At 39.7% G+C, this 14,895-nt stretch overlaps 1 protein-coding gene across 1 annotated transcript; it reads right to left on the bottom strand.

Annotated features, from left to right (window-relative positions):
• Positions 1-7,223: 7,223 nt before the first annotated feature.
• On the bottom strand, positions 7,224-10,550 carry LOC111393231 (L-ascorbate peroxidase 1, cytosolic). Its single transcript, XM_023018670.1, has 8 exons — positions 10,409-10,550; positions 10,120-10,249; positions 8,925-9,099; positions 8,684-8,749; positions 8,139-8,187; positions 7,923-8,008; positions 7,747-7,826; positions 7,224-7,657 (listed from the first exon to the last, which is right to left on the bottom strand). Exons 2-8 carry the CDS (start codon positions 10,236-10,238, stop codon positions 7,480-7,482), a joined length of 753 nt encoding a protein of 250 aa, XP_022874438.1. The 5' UTR covers positions 10,239-10,249; positions 10,409-10,550; the 3' UTR covers positions 7,224-7,479.
• Positions 10,551-14,895: the final 4,345 nt, after the last annotated feature.

The following is a 14,895-nucleotide window of genomic DNA, read 5'->3' as shown; positions in this document are numbered from 1 at the left end:
TTAATTACAGTCTACCCCATAAGGAACGAATTCGTTCCCTAAGTTTTTCCCAATCCTCGTTCTGTCGAGAGGAAGTGATGTTCAATTCAGCCACGACGTCATCATCATCAACTTCCAACTTCTTGTACTGCTCGACCAAGGACTTAGTTCGCTCAATTCCCTGGGAGGCGTTGCGCTTTTTTGCAGCCATCCTCGCCCTGCAGTCGTCCATTTTAGCTTGAAGTTCCCTCATCTGAGCAGCCAGGTTGACCATCAAAGAGTCTTCAATCATGACTTCGGAGGAGATTTCTTTCAACTCGTCCTCAGCCTTGTTAATCTCCATACGCAAAGACTCTTTCTCAGCTACTGCTCGAAGATATTGAGTACGTTTGGCCTTTAGTTCAGTATTCTTGGCCAGCATAGAAAGGACCTCGGAGTGGATAACCTTCAACGTCGCTTTAAAATCGGCAGAAATATTGAGCGACGGAAGTGTCAATGCTTGCTCCAACTTTGCACTCAAGTGCTCAAGTTCATCCTTGTGCCTGGCAGCACTAGCCCTTCCAATATCCATATCCATGAAGGATACGTACTCAAATATCGATTCCTTCAGGAACTTCAAGTCTTCCTCTGAAGAAGCAGCAGGACGATCGGATGGAGCAGGGCGAAAAGTCTGAATTTGCCCCCAGGAAGCGAACAAGTCTTGGATAGAATGCACAATCCTGTCAGTGTCCTGCAAAGAAGACTGCCAATATTGAAAATCCTCACTACAACAAACAAGGTGGAAATAGAAGTGAAGCAAAAAACTACCTCGTCGACAATCGTAGAAGATGGCGCGCCCTCAGCCAAGCTTGTCACCAACGACTCATCCATTCGTGAGGACTTCCCCTTGTCCGAGCGAGAAGATGTTGCCACAACGGGCGAACTCATAGGAGTATCTGCAAAGCTCAAGAGCAACAAATCAGAAACCAATAACACGAGCAAAGGTAAGACATCAGAAAACTGAATTACCTTCTGCTTCGATGTTTTGGGGGTTGACGCCCTGGGAAGAAGGTGGCTCATCCATGGGTTGTGATGAGGATTCTGGGACTGAAGATGTCTCTTTAAGCGTAGCCCTCTCATCAACCGGTTTGGATGAAGTAGCCTCAGTAGAAGATGATGGAACAGGAGTTGTCGATGTCAAAGCCTTTGAAGGAGAGGCTGAACTTTTCTGAGAAATCCAAAAGATTATCAGCACACAGAAAAGTTTCAAGTGTGAAAAATAAACTTGTAAGTAAACCAACTTAATTACCTTCCTCCTGACAATAAGAGGGGCATCATCATCATCATTAGCATCATCCTCCAGAATGGGAGATGCTGAGGCTGGCCGTTTGCGGCTTGGAGCACTCTTGGCCGTAGTAGGCTTGGCAGGGAGGGAAGAAGATGGACGAGCAGATTGTTTAGTGCGACGAGAAGGAGAGGGGCTCCGAATAGAAAAAGGAGTGACCAAAACAGGAGGAGAAGAAGAAACACTCGGTTGGTCTAATGAATGGAAGGCACGATTGGCCTCAGTCGCAAATAATCTGCGCTTCACCGATGACCAGAGTTGTTCAAAAAGAGGGTGAATGGCGTGGCTAGGATTGAAAGGGGCCAATGAAAAATGACTGGTTAAAAGGAGATTACGAGCATCTACAGCCTCCGCCTCCGCTTTAGTAATGGTATGAAAACAGTCAACTAAATTCTTTGAATAGCAAGGAGGAACAGGCCAAGTTTGGCGAAAACCAAGCTGGCGAGCAAAAAATTGGGGAGCATAAATCTCTATCCCAGCCTTGGCATTAGTCCCAGTTAGAATATCATGAAATAGCTCCCTCCCGGTTAAAAACTGAATCCAATTGAGCAGGGAGGTGCTCGCGCTATCTATGGTGGAAGGGGGATGTACATAGTTTGGAGTCAAGAAAGGAGGAAAAGGAAAAAAGGAAGAGATTGAATCTAAAGAATAAAAGAATGAAAAAATGTCCCTTCTGGACATATTTACAGGAGTTAAGGCTCCACAGCTAGCCCATAACAGCTAGCAGAAGAACGAGAAATGGATGGAGCACCAAGCGATGGAAAATAGGATCTCAACCACAGTTGAGTGAACCAAAGAGGTCCACTGCCAGTGGGAGATGCACCATTCTTCAATTAAGCTTGAAGAGAAGCCATGCCTCTATAAAGGGCAGCCAGAAACAAAGAACATAAATTCAAAGGCCTGCAACGCGCTAATTCGTGCGCAATAGGTAAATAACTTAGAGAGGGCTTTATACTTGGCACGCACAAAATATATTTACAAAGCCAAACTAAAAGGAAGGCCACTCGCTCAGTATGGGTAGGCTCAGCACTCGAATGATTGTGGAGGGTCTGCAGGCTTGAATAAGAGTCGGTATAGTTTTTACCAAACTTTGGGGCGCCACCAGAAACTAAGATACCTGGGAAAATGGTATCGCCCAAAGGTGGTAGATTCACCAGGGCCCCAACATCCCTTAACGTAATAGACATGGGACCAAGAGGGAAAATAAAGGTGTTATACTCAGGGGACCAAAAACTCAAAGCAATCGAAAAGAGCGCTGAATCAAAAGTAGGAGGGCGAATAGAGACTTATAACAAGTCAGAAATCCTAGCGCTATCAAAAAGTGCCTTAGTAGGACCATGACCCACAAGACGAGCATGCCACCTACGAAAAGCTACATCAGATTTAGGCCAAGTGCGAATACCTCTTTCGCGAAGTGACCCCAACGGTAGAGAGTTCAGGAATGGAGGACCCTGAGTGCAGGGAAACAGCTCACCACCGCCGCCTGTTCAACTGCCTCTGCATTATTGAAGAAAGGACCCAAGTAGAACTAATTACGTCCAACGTCGGGGGGTGCGAGAAAACTTGGGGTTATGTATGGGCGACTCAGAAGTCTCTGGAAGTCATCAAAATTAAAGGAATCGCTAGCTTAAGATTGTGAAGCAGCCATTGGAGAAGGAACGAAGCTTTTCAGGGTTACGTAGCAAAGAAGCAAAAGATGAACAGTGAACCGTGAAAGAGACGCAAAAAATATGAGGCGTGGTTTGGTAGTAATGAAATGCCGTGTTTGGGGTTTATAAGGGTTTGCAAAACGACGCACCTTTTCAAGTTATAGAAGGAAACAATGATTGAAATTCTTAGGAATTTCGAACGTTGCTAGAAGCACAAAGTGAATATGGCAAAATTCAATAATTATTATTAATTCTGTCATATTGGGGGGTAATTGTTGACACATAAAAATTCAGCCCAAATCGAGGAGCCCAAGGAGTGAAGCCCAATTGGAGGACCCCCAAATCAGACAGCCCAAAGAACGAAGCCCAATCGAACAAATCAAGACGAAGGCCCAAATAAGGAGGCCCAAGAATGCGGTAACTTCATCGCCCAAGTTTGCAAGTCGCCCAGAATCTGAACGAAATAGAGTGTCATACGGTCGCCAGAGCTGTTACTCTATTCTCGCCCAAACCTTCAAGTCGCCCAAGGTATCAACAAATATAACGCGTCGTGGTTATCAAGAAATGCAGTTATCAAAGCAGTTGTTAAAGCAGCCCTATCACGTTCCACGATTCAAGGAATTCAATCGAAAGCGGTTGAACGATGAAAGGTAATGGCAGCAGTTAAAAGGCAGTTTTCATGACAAAATGGCCACTACGAAGAAAGTGGGTAGTTATAGGACGATCAAGCAGTTTTTAGAGTAGTTAATCACAAAGAGATCGTCTATGAAGTATAAAAGGGAGAAAGGACATAGAAAAAAGGGACCGAATCCAAAACTCTCGAACAGAGAATATGTAATTTTCATTTCCTTAGTTTTTAGACTTAAACATTTTTCTTTCAGTAACTCGTGTGCTTGCGCCCCTTAGAGGCACGTTGTTTTTCATTTCCAATTGTAAAGTCATCGCCAATAAAAGAACACCCCTTTTTGGGACTTTGTCTCAAGAGGTTTATCCCTTACACAATCGTCTGACCCTTTTTAATTGTTAGCGACTAACCCGTGCGAAACAGACGCAGACTCGCCAAATCAGCCAAAATAACTTCAGACTTAGTCTTATAAAACTGAGCATGGAACAATTGCTCCAATTGTTGCCATGTTTGAACAGAGTTCGCTGGCAAATTGATGAACCGGGAGAAAGCTACTCCTGTTAATGAACTAGGGAACAGCCTCATTTTATGATAGTCTGTTACTTCACCACTTTACAGTGTGAATCGCCCTATGTGTTCTAGTGTAGACACCTCTCCTAAACTGGTAAATAATGAGAATTCTGACACTTTATACCCTCTAAGCCATGGATATGCTTGGTCTACCCAATCAGGATATGATTTTGTGTAAGTCGGCCTAATGACAGGACGTACTCCAAAAGTCATTTGATCCTGTACTATTTCCATAATTTGATTCCTCGACATGACGTTGGGGTCATATGGAATTCCTATAGGTTCGTTGAACGGTTGATTTGCTTAAAGCCTGATGTTTGGTCCTTGGTTGGCAATAAAGTTGCCTTGATTTGGGCCATTGTTACCATTAGCCTGAATATTTATTCCATCATTAACACGTGAGACATTCTGTCCATTATTTAGGACATTGTCTCTTACATTTAGGTTACCTCCCAAATTAGCTGTACCATTATCACTATTCTGATTTGGCATTACACCATCCCCTGATTTGAAGTAGAGGGACCAAAAGGTGGTTCTATCCCTTGATTTGGACTTAGGACTGGGGGATTATGTCCCACAATTGTCCTAACTTGAAAGTGATTTGCAAGAGGTACAACTGGCTGACAAATTTGGCCTATTAACTTATTCATTATTTCATTCAAAGTATTCAGTTATTTGACCATGTTGTCATAATGTGCATTCCCATTCTGAGTAAATCTTTACATATTATAAATATTTCGTAGATTTACCTATTCAAAGACATCCTGTGTGAGTTCTCCAAATAATGCACACATGGTTCGAGGACTCAACTCTGTCATTGGTTCGTAACGACTGTGACTGCTCTGACTCTATCCCTCTGTTCGTGGAGAGCTATGCTGCTCCTCATATCGCTTGATCAGAGACTGAACTACTCCCTGACTTGCTGCTTCTTTATCAGATTTGTGAGGAATATTGTTTCAACTTTTGTATCTTCAACACCAAACACTAATATCCCACCGGGCGTGCCAAATTGTTTCGCGCGGGTAGTCGCTAACAATTAAAAAAGGGGATCAGACGATTGTGTAAGGAACAGACCTCTTGAGACAAAGTCCCAAAAAGGGGTGTTTTATTGACGATGATTTACAATTGGAATTTAAACAGAATACCTCCAAAGGGCGCAAGCACACGAGTACTAAAAGAAATATTTAAATTTAAACTAAAAAATCGAAATTACATATTCTCTGTTTGAGAGTGTTTGATTTAGGGTCTTTCTCTCTATGTCTTCTCTTCCTTTTATATTCCCTTGATGATTTTTTCGTGACAAACCGCTTGAAAACTGTTTGATTGCTTTATAACTACCTACTTTCTTTATGGTGGCTAACTTGTCGTGGAACTGCCGTCTCTAACTGCTGCCACTACTCTTTGTCGTTCAACCGCCTTCAACTGGGTTCCTTGAATCGTGGAATGTGATAAAATTACTCAATAATTGTTTCAATAACTGCATTTTTGGATAACCATAACATTTTATATTTGCTAAGATCTTGGGCGATTAGAAGGTATGGGCGAGAACAGGGTCATCGCTCTGGGGGACTGTAAGACACTCCATTTGCTCAAATCTTGGGTGTCTTGCAAGATTGGGCGATGATGTTACTATGTTCGTGAGCTTCCACTGCATTCATTAATAATCCTATTTGGGCCTTTATCCTGAATTGCTCAATTGGACTTCATTCTTTGGGCTATTTGATTTGGGAATTCCTCAATTGGATTTCATTCTTTGGGCTATTCGATTTGGGCTGTACTTTAGTGTGTCAACAAAATAAATAAATAAATTATTCATTCATCACCTATTTCAATTCCATCCATCTAGTAGACAAAAATGGATATACGGGGGATAAAAATCCTACGTGACCACTAACGCTATTAAAATTTGACAGGTGAAAAATCACAGCACATTCAGAAGTGATTTCTCTTCAAAAAGTTAAAAGTCGTAATTTTATTTCTACTCATCTTCCTCCAACATTAAACTGCCCCCATTCTTCAGTCATACTAGAATCCATTTCTTCCCCCAAATTATTTTCTCATCAATGGAATCCCAAATTGACACAAGTCCTAATTCCCAGTTCATCAGAACTCTCTTGTTACTAAATAATCCAGGACTATTCTTGGAGAAGAAATGTTGACTGACGTAATGTCAACGGAATTACATTGTAGGGGTGGGTACTGTGATTGCGATAGGGGTCCAGCCAGAGTAGAGTTTGTAGAAGGGGTTCAGCTTCCATTACTGCTTGAAAGAACTTGCCTTTTTCTGGTAACGCCTTTTTTGACACGATTCCCTCCAACATCGGAAAATGTTCATAGCAATGATGATGACACAAAATTGTTTTCATCACAATTTTTTATGAGGGAATTCCAATGTTTTCATCTTCAATGTTGTCAGGGCCATTTCAAGGTGCAGATCAGCATGTGCTGTTTTAGAGGCCTTTTTTGGGTTTCTACTTATTGAAAAATAAGCTACTTTTTCAATATAAGATTATACAAAATTGTTTTCTTCACAATGCGCTGCGGGAATTCCAATGTTTTCATCTTCATAGTTGCTAGGGCCAGTTGAAGGTGCAGATTAATGTGCTGTTTTGGAGGGCTTTGTTGGGTTTCCACTTACTGGAAAATAAGTTACTTTTTCAATATCTCTTTATCCTTCGTGATATTGACCACATTTTTTCTCCCTATTTGCATTTTATAAGATTTTTCAACGTGTCCATTTTTTAACAGAGTTAGTGGCTATGTAGAATTTTCATCGGCTACGCAGATATTTTTGCCTAATTGAACGGATGAAAATAAAATAAGTGAAGGATGAATAATGAATGATTTAATTAACTCAAATTTGTATGATTCATAATAAAGATTGCCTCGATACCTGTTATACTCAATAATAACTTCCCATCATTTCTCATTTCTGGTGAACGAGGAAACAAAATTAATTTTTACTATTTTTTTTAACGAAAGGGTAAAGCTGAGTGAAAAAACTGCCTTGAAAGTAAATTGACTATTACTTTTGAGCTTGGGCCCGCGGCCCAAAATATTGGGCAAAGACCATCCGTGACCCACCAAATCAAAATCGAATCCAATATCAATATAAGCGAACAAGCAGAGCCGAAGAATAATTCTGCACTATTTTATTTTTGAGGGAAGTAATTACCCTATATTGATCGAAAGCACCAATTTCAAAATCCAAAACATCCATCAAAGCGAGCAAAAAGGTTTTAAAAGTTTCGTCGAGCTTTCCCCGCATTAGAACATAATAATACTAGACAAAATAGGCCATCACTCTTACTTTGTTATCAATTCCCAACAGCTTAGGCATCAGCAAATCCCAATTCAGAAAGCTTCAGGTGAGCCACTGCGTAATCAGCAAAGAATGCATCCTCATCGGCAGCATATTTCTCAACAAGTGGGCGGAAGGCAGGATCAGAGAGTAGAGCCTTGTCAGATGGCAACTGTAGGAGGCCTTCTTTGTCTCCACTCAGAAGCTCCCTATTGAAAGACAAAAACAGACCAATTATTAGTAATCAAAAGAAAAAGTTCAAAAACTGCAAGTGGCAACAAATACAAATAAGTCTTACTTGAAATAAGAATTATCAAATATGAGGGGATTTGTGGTCCAGGGTCCCTCAAATCCAGATCGTTCCTTGTGGCAACGTCCCTGTGAGAAAGACCAAATTATTGTTAAAACTGCTATTAACAAATTACTGGCAAGTAAAAGATTTTTCATTTGGTATCCTGGTGAGCAAATACAGACCAGGGTGTGGCCACCAGAGAGTGCAACAATATCCTGGTCACTCAAACCCATTTGCTTGATGAAAACATCCCTCAAGTGATCAGACCCTGAATTCATAATTTAAGACAGACACTTCCCTATTAAAAACTTACGATGAAACAAAGTTATTAAGTCGAGATTATCTCAGGTTCCTATTCACAAACAATACTTCGACAAAAAAACAGTAATTCATCTCACCCTTGGTAGCATCAGGCAAACGACCTTCAACAGGAGGCTCTGCCTTGTCCTGAGATTTGATAAATGGCACGTTACTTCAAAAGGCTTATTTAAAAAATGGGATACGTCTTTCAAGTCATAACAAAAGTTCATAAAAGATTAATTGGCCTCACAGAAGAACTCTACCTAAAGGCTACAGAATTTTACTATAAATAAAATAATCCATAATAATTTTAGTATTATTTGTAAAAAGTATGAAAGATGGAGAAACTAGCTGTTCTGACTTTTTATCATTATAAACAATTGAGAAATCATGGTTCCAAGTAATACAATTGACTTGGAAAAGACTACAATATGTGAAGAAGATTTAAGCAAACTTCTAAATAAAAATGTTATTCATGAATTTATAGTGTGGTAAGCCTTTATGTTAATGCTTATAACACAGCTTCTTAATAATTAGTTGACCACATCATAACTAAGAAAAATGTCACATTCATTTCATATATGCAGGTTATAAACATAAAAATTGTTAAATACATCACTTGGAGTTGAAGAAAATCACTAACCGGCCTCCCAGGATGGAATAAAACTTCGGGTCCTCCGGTAACTTCAACAGCAACAACACCAGCCAACTATGTGCAAGATGAGGATAAAAATAATTCAATTTCTCTAAACAATGATATTTAATAAAACAACCAAAGTGAATTCCATAATATAAATATAATAATTCAATTTCTCTAAATAATGATATTTATTAAAACAACCGAAGTGAGTTCAATAATATAAATATTCTGAATCAATAACTACCTGATAGAAGTCAGCATAAGAAAGGATAGGGAATTGCTCCCTGATGGGCTGCAAGAGCCTAAGAGCAATGTCAAGGCCATTGTTGGCTCCATGAGCCAGCTCAGCAGGGAACCTCATTGTCCCAAAAGGACCTCCAGTTCTGCTGCATACATCAAATGTACCAGCAGAGTGCCATCTACAATCACAAACAAGACAAATTTCCGACATCATCAAGCTCCACACATATCAACATAATCAACTCAAAAGCAATATAATTCATTATACTGCACATACATGCAATATAAAATACATTTGTGCAAGTAATAAATCTCACACACACGAGAAAAAAAAAAAAAAGCACAGCTATGAACTAGCTGGATTGGCAACCAGAGTCAATCTGGTGGCATTTTAAATCTATCCTATCAAATGCTAGGTGAGCTCGTGGCTGTGCAAATCTAAACAATCAGTGAAGATCATGGGCACAATGGCATCGATCAAATAGCATATGATCTCTAAGAAATTACTGTTGATTAACACCACAAGCTGAGGATCATGAAGCCTTCACTTTATCATTTTACATCTTTAATATATCCAATGAAGGAAAAACATCTACATTTGTGCTCATCATCCAGTTCCAGCAAGCCTATAGGTGGACACAAAAGTGTCACACAAAGTCATCATGTATTTAGTAACTCCATTATTTCATACTCGGATAATTTGCATAAAACGCTTCTGTTATTTAATTTTACTTTACTTTCTTTGTTTTATATAAATAGGAGTGTATATTTATCACTTTACACGTGAAATTGGATGAAAAGGATGACTTTCAAAATGAAAGGTGTGAAAATGCCAAAAATACTAAAAGGTACGGAAGTTTTGAACAATAAAATTGAAAGGTAAAGACCTTTTGGGCTAATTATCATTTCATACTCCATTCAGATCAAATGTCACGTTCTAACTTTTCTGGTCAAACTCAACCTACAACCTTCAGAAGTTGACTTTTTTGGTCAAACCTACAAATTTTCATAATCTATTCTTAATCGATTCACCAAGTTAATCCGATCTGCTAAAATAGCAATAGATTTCCTTAAAGCCTTCGAAATATCGTTCTGTAAACTGAACGCGTTCATAAAACACCAGTCAACGGGATCTAAATTCTAAAATTCTTTATATCCCCAAAAAATAAATTAAATCTAGAAAAGAGTTGTGCACTTACGCAAGACGGAGCATGATAGGAGCACAGTTCTTCTCGGCGATGAGGCCTCTGAGCTTCTTCTTGCATTTCTCAACGGCCTTCAGGTACTCCTCGCTCACGGTCGGGTAGTTCTTCACCATTTTCAGCTTTACTACACTCAGATTCATTCACGTAACGAAACAGAAAATAAAAATCATAAACGAAAAAACACATGATTGCGAGCACTTTTACAAAAAGTCAAAGATAGCAAACATCATCATCAACACTTAAAAAAGGATTGATAAATGATGATCTTAAAAAGCAAACTGACCTTGAGAAAATGTATAAACCTAGGAAGAAAGAGAGTGTGGTGAGCACAAGTAAAACTGAAGATGAAAACGCGTTTGTGGTAATAAATATATAGGAAATGAAGACTGAAGTGAGAGAAGGTTCTAGTAACTAAAATGAGAGACGTTGGATTGAAATGATCGGGCCGTAAATATTGAAACCAAAACTAGACGGCTAGGATTAGTGTGGATGGAATAAACGACTGGCCGTTTAATGGTAGGTGAGGAATTAAAAAGGCGGGTTGGTTTGCTAATCACAGGATTTTGTACTGAATTGACTTTTGGTGCCATGATTATAAATGAAATGACAAAATTGACCTTTTGGCCTTAAATCCAAGAATTCTACAATCGTATGCGAGTAAAAATTGTCTACGTCGTGCAGTAAGAATTGCCATCTTTTGTAAGAGGTGTTTGACACTCTTGACAAGGAAAAATGAATTTTAGAATAGTAAATTGATGGAGAATGTACGATTGAAAAGTTTTTCATTTGTATGTAATATTATTTTAATGAAGCATGTGTGATTAAAAAAAAGAGAGAAGAAAATATATTTTGAGAATAATGAGAATCAAACGGGACCTAAGTCTGATTAAAGAAATCGAAGGCCCAAATTGTCTGCATCATTAGTTCAGTAGGGTGCTGGGCGTGTGAGGAAAGAGATAGGATTCATAACACATTTTGTAAAATTAGCATCTAGTAATCATTTAAATTATATTTTAATTTCTTATCAAACAGCTACTCATTCTAACCAAAAATACAACCCTGTTAAAAATCTAACCTTCCTTCCTTATGAGTGGAAATCCAATCCCGTTTTGTCAATTTTATTTTTTTTCAAATCGATTGTTACAAAATTTGTTGTTTTGAGATCTTAGATGAAATTAAATTGTCGTATAAATCTACAATTTAATTAAAATCCTTCTAATCTAAATTGGCGTAAGCACACAAGCACTGAAAGAAATGTTTAAGTTTAAACTAAGAAAATTGAAATTACATATTTTCTGTTTGAGAGTGTTTGATTCGGGGTCCTTTGCTCTATGTCTTCTCTTCCTTTTATATTCCATTGATGATTTCTTCGTGATCAACTGCTTAGAAATTGCTTGATTGCTTTATAACTAGCCACTTTCTTTATGGTGGCTAACTTGTCGTGAAATTGTCGTCTCTAACTGCTACCACTACTATTTGTCGTTCAACCGTCTTCTACTGAACTCCTTGAATCGTGGAACGTGATAAGGTTACTCAATAATATCTTCAATAACTGCACTTTTGGATAACCATAACATCTTATGTTTGCTAAGATCCTGGGCGATTCGAAGGTTTGGGCGAGAATATGGTCATAGCTTTGGGCGACTGTAAGGCACTTCATTCGCTCAGATCTTGGGTGTCTTGCAAGCTTGGACGATGATGTTACCGTGTTCGTGTGCTTCCACTGCATTCATTAATAACCATATCTGGGCCTTTATCCTGAATTGCCCAGTTGGGCTTCATTCTTTAGGCTATTTGATTTGAGAATTCCCCAATTGTGCTTCATTCCTTGGGCTATTAGATTTGAGCTGTACTTTTAGTGTGTCAACAATTACCCCCTAATATGACAGAATTAATATCAATTAATTTTTGCCATATTTACTTTGTGTTTCCCAACAACATTTGAAATTTTCAAGAATTTCAATCATTATTTCCTTCCATAACCTGAAAAAGTGCAACGCTACAAACCCTTATAAACCCCAAAGACATGTCATTTCGTTATACCACTAAATCACACCTCATTATTTCGCACTTCTTTCTCGTCATACCACTGTTCATCTTCTTGCTTCTCTGCTACGTTTCTCAAGCAAACTTTAACAAAACTATATTTCGTTCCCAATGGCTACTCTACGAACTCAATCTGACGACTCTTTTAGCTTCGAAGATTTCCAGAAAATCCTCACTCGGCCTTATGTAAATCCGATCTTCCTTGCACCAGCCAATGCCGAACTTAATGAGTTCTATCTAGGTCCTTCATTCAATAACGTTGAAGCCGTCGAACAAGTGGCGGTGGGCCAGCTGTTCCCTTGTACTCAAGGCCCTCCATTCCTGAACTCTTTGCCGCTGAGGCCGATTCGCGAAAAAGGTATTCGCACTTGGCTTAAATCTGATGTTGTTTTCTATAGATGGCATGCTCGCCTTATGAGCCATGATCTTACCAAGGAAATTTTTTATCGTGATAGGATTTCTGATTTATTAGAAATGTCTCTTCAACCCCCAATTTTTGACCCAGCACTTTTTCCTACTGCTTTAAGTTCTTAGTCTTCTTAATATAATACTTTTGTTTTCTCTCTTGGTCCCATGTCTATTACTTTAAGGGATGTTGGGGCCCTGATAAATCTTCCACCTTTGGGCGACACCATTTTCCCTGGTATTTTGATTTCTGGTGTTGTCCCAAAATTTGACAAAAAACTCACCGAGTCCTATTCAAGTCTGCAAGGCTGTTATAATCACTCAAACACTGAGCCTTCCCAAGCTGAGTGTGTGGCCTTTCTTCAGATTTGGCTTTGTAAATATATTCTGTGTGTGCCCAGTATGAAGCCTTCTATGAGCTATTTACCCATAGCATATGAATTGGCGCGTGGTAGGCCTTTGAATTTGTGTTCCTTCTTTTTGGCTGCCCTCTATAGAGGCATGGCTTCTCTTCAATTTCAATCGAAAAATGGTGCATCTCCCACTGGCACTGGGCCTCTTTGGTTCACTCAATTGTGGTTGAGAGCCTATTTTCCATCACTTGGTGCTCTATCCATGTCCCTTCGTTCTGCTAGCTGCTATGGGCTAGCCATTGATCGATTGAGCCCTGTAAATATGTCCAGAAGGGACATTGTTTCATTCTTTTATACTTTAAATTCAATTCCTTCCTTCTTTCCCTTTCCTGCTCATTTAACTCCAGACTATGTGCAACCTCCATCCACCATGGACAATGCGAGAGCCTCTTTGCTCGTTTGGGTTCAGTTTTTGATTGGGAGAGAATTGTTCCATGATATTTTAACTGGAACCAATGCCAAAGCTGGGGTTGAAATATATGCTCCCCAATTTTTTGCTCGTCAACTTGGTTTTGGCCAAACTTGGCCTGTTCCCCCTTGTTATTCAAAAAATTTGATAGACTGCTTTCACAACATTAATAAGGCAGAGGCACAAGCTATAGATGCTCGCAATATTCTTTTGAAGAGTAACTTTTCATTAGCCCCCTTCAATCCTAGCCGTGCCGTTCACCTCCTTTTTGATTCACTCTAGCCATCAGTGAAGCGCAGATTGTTTGCAACTGATGCCATTCGTGCTTTCCATTCACTGGATCAGCTAAACATTCTTTCCACTTCTCCTATTTTGGTCACCCTTGTGTCCATTAGGAATTCTTCCTCCCCTACTCGTGCTAAACAATATGTTCGTCCCTCTATTTCTCTATCTACCAAACCTATTGCAACTAAGAGTGCCCCAAGTCGCAAACGGCCAATTTCAACATCTCCCAATTTGGAGGATGATGATGATGACACTCCTCTCATCGTCAGGAGAAAGGTAATTGAATTGTGTTTACTCACAAGCATACCTTTCAATGTGCTAATGGTTTTCTTGAATTTCTCAGAAAAGTTCGGCCTCTCCTTTGAAGGCTTTGGTGTTGGCAGCTCCTGCTCCATAATCCTCTGCTGGAGCTGCTTCGTCCAAACCAGCTGATGAAGGGATTACGCTTAAAGAGAAACCTTCAGTTCCGGAACCTTCATCACAACCAATGGACAAGCCATCTCCTTCCCAGGGCGCCGACCCCCCAAACGTCGAACCAGAAGGTAATACATTTTTTGATATTTTACCTTTGCTTGTGCTATTGGTTTCTGATTTGTTGCTTCTTTAATCATGCAGAGGCTTCCATGGGTCTGCCCGTTGTGGCAGAGTCTTCTCGCCCAAACAAGGGGAAGTCTCCACAGGTGGTGGGGCCAACTGATGATATGCCACCTCCCAAGATTGCTGATGAGGTAATCGTTTGCTTCACTTTTATTTTCATTTTGTTTATTGTAGTGAAAACCTTCAATGTTGGCATTTTTCTTTGTAGGATGCTGATGAGATTGTGCGTTCCATCCAGGACTTGCTCACTTCCTGGGGGCAAGTCAAGACGTCTCGCACTACTTCAACAGGTCATCCTTCTGCTTCTTCAGAGAAAGATATGAAGTTCCTCAAGCAGTCGATATTTGAGTATGTATCTTTTATGGACATGGACATCGGTCAGGCTAGTGCTGCCAAACATAAGGATAAGCTTAAGCATTTGAGTGCGAAGTTGGCACAAGAACTGACACTTCCGTCGCTCAATATTTCTGCTGATTTTAAAGCGACATTGAAAGTTGTCCACTCTGACATCCTCTCTTTACTAGCCAAAAATGGTGAACTGAAGGCCAAGAGTACTTAATACCTTCGCGCTGCATCTGAAAAAGAGTCTTTGCTTCTGAAGATCAACAAAGCTGA

Source organism: Olea europaea, chromosome 4 (assembly GCF_002742605.1).
Source record: "Olea europaea var. sylvestris chromosome 4, O_europaea_v1, whole genome shotgun sequence".
Classification (NCBI taxonomy): Eukaryota; Viridiplantae; Streptophyta; class Magnoliopsida; order Lamiales; family Oleaceae; genus Olea; species Olea europaea.
The sequence above is the reverse complement of the archived record's forward strand: the minus strand, read 5'-3'. Positions and strand labels throughout refer to the sequence as shown.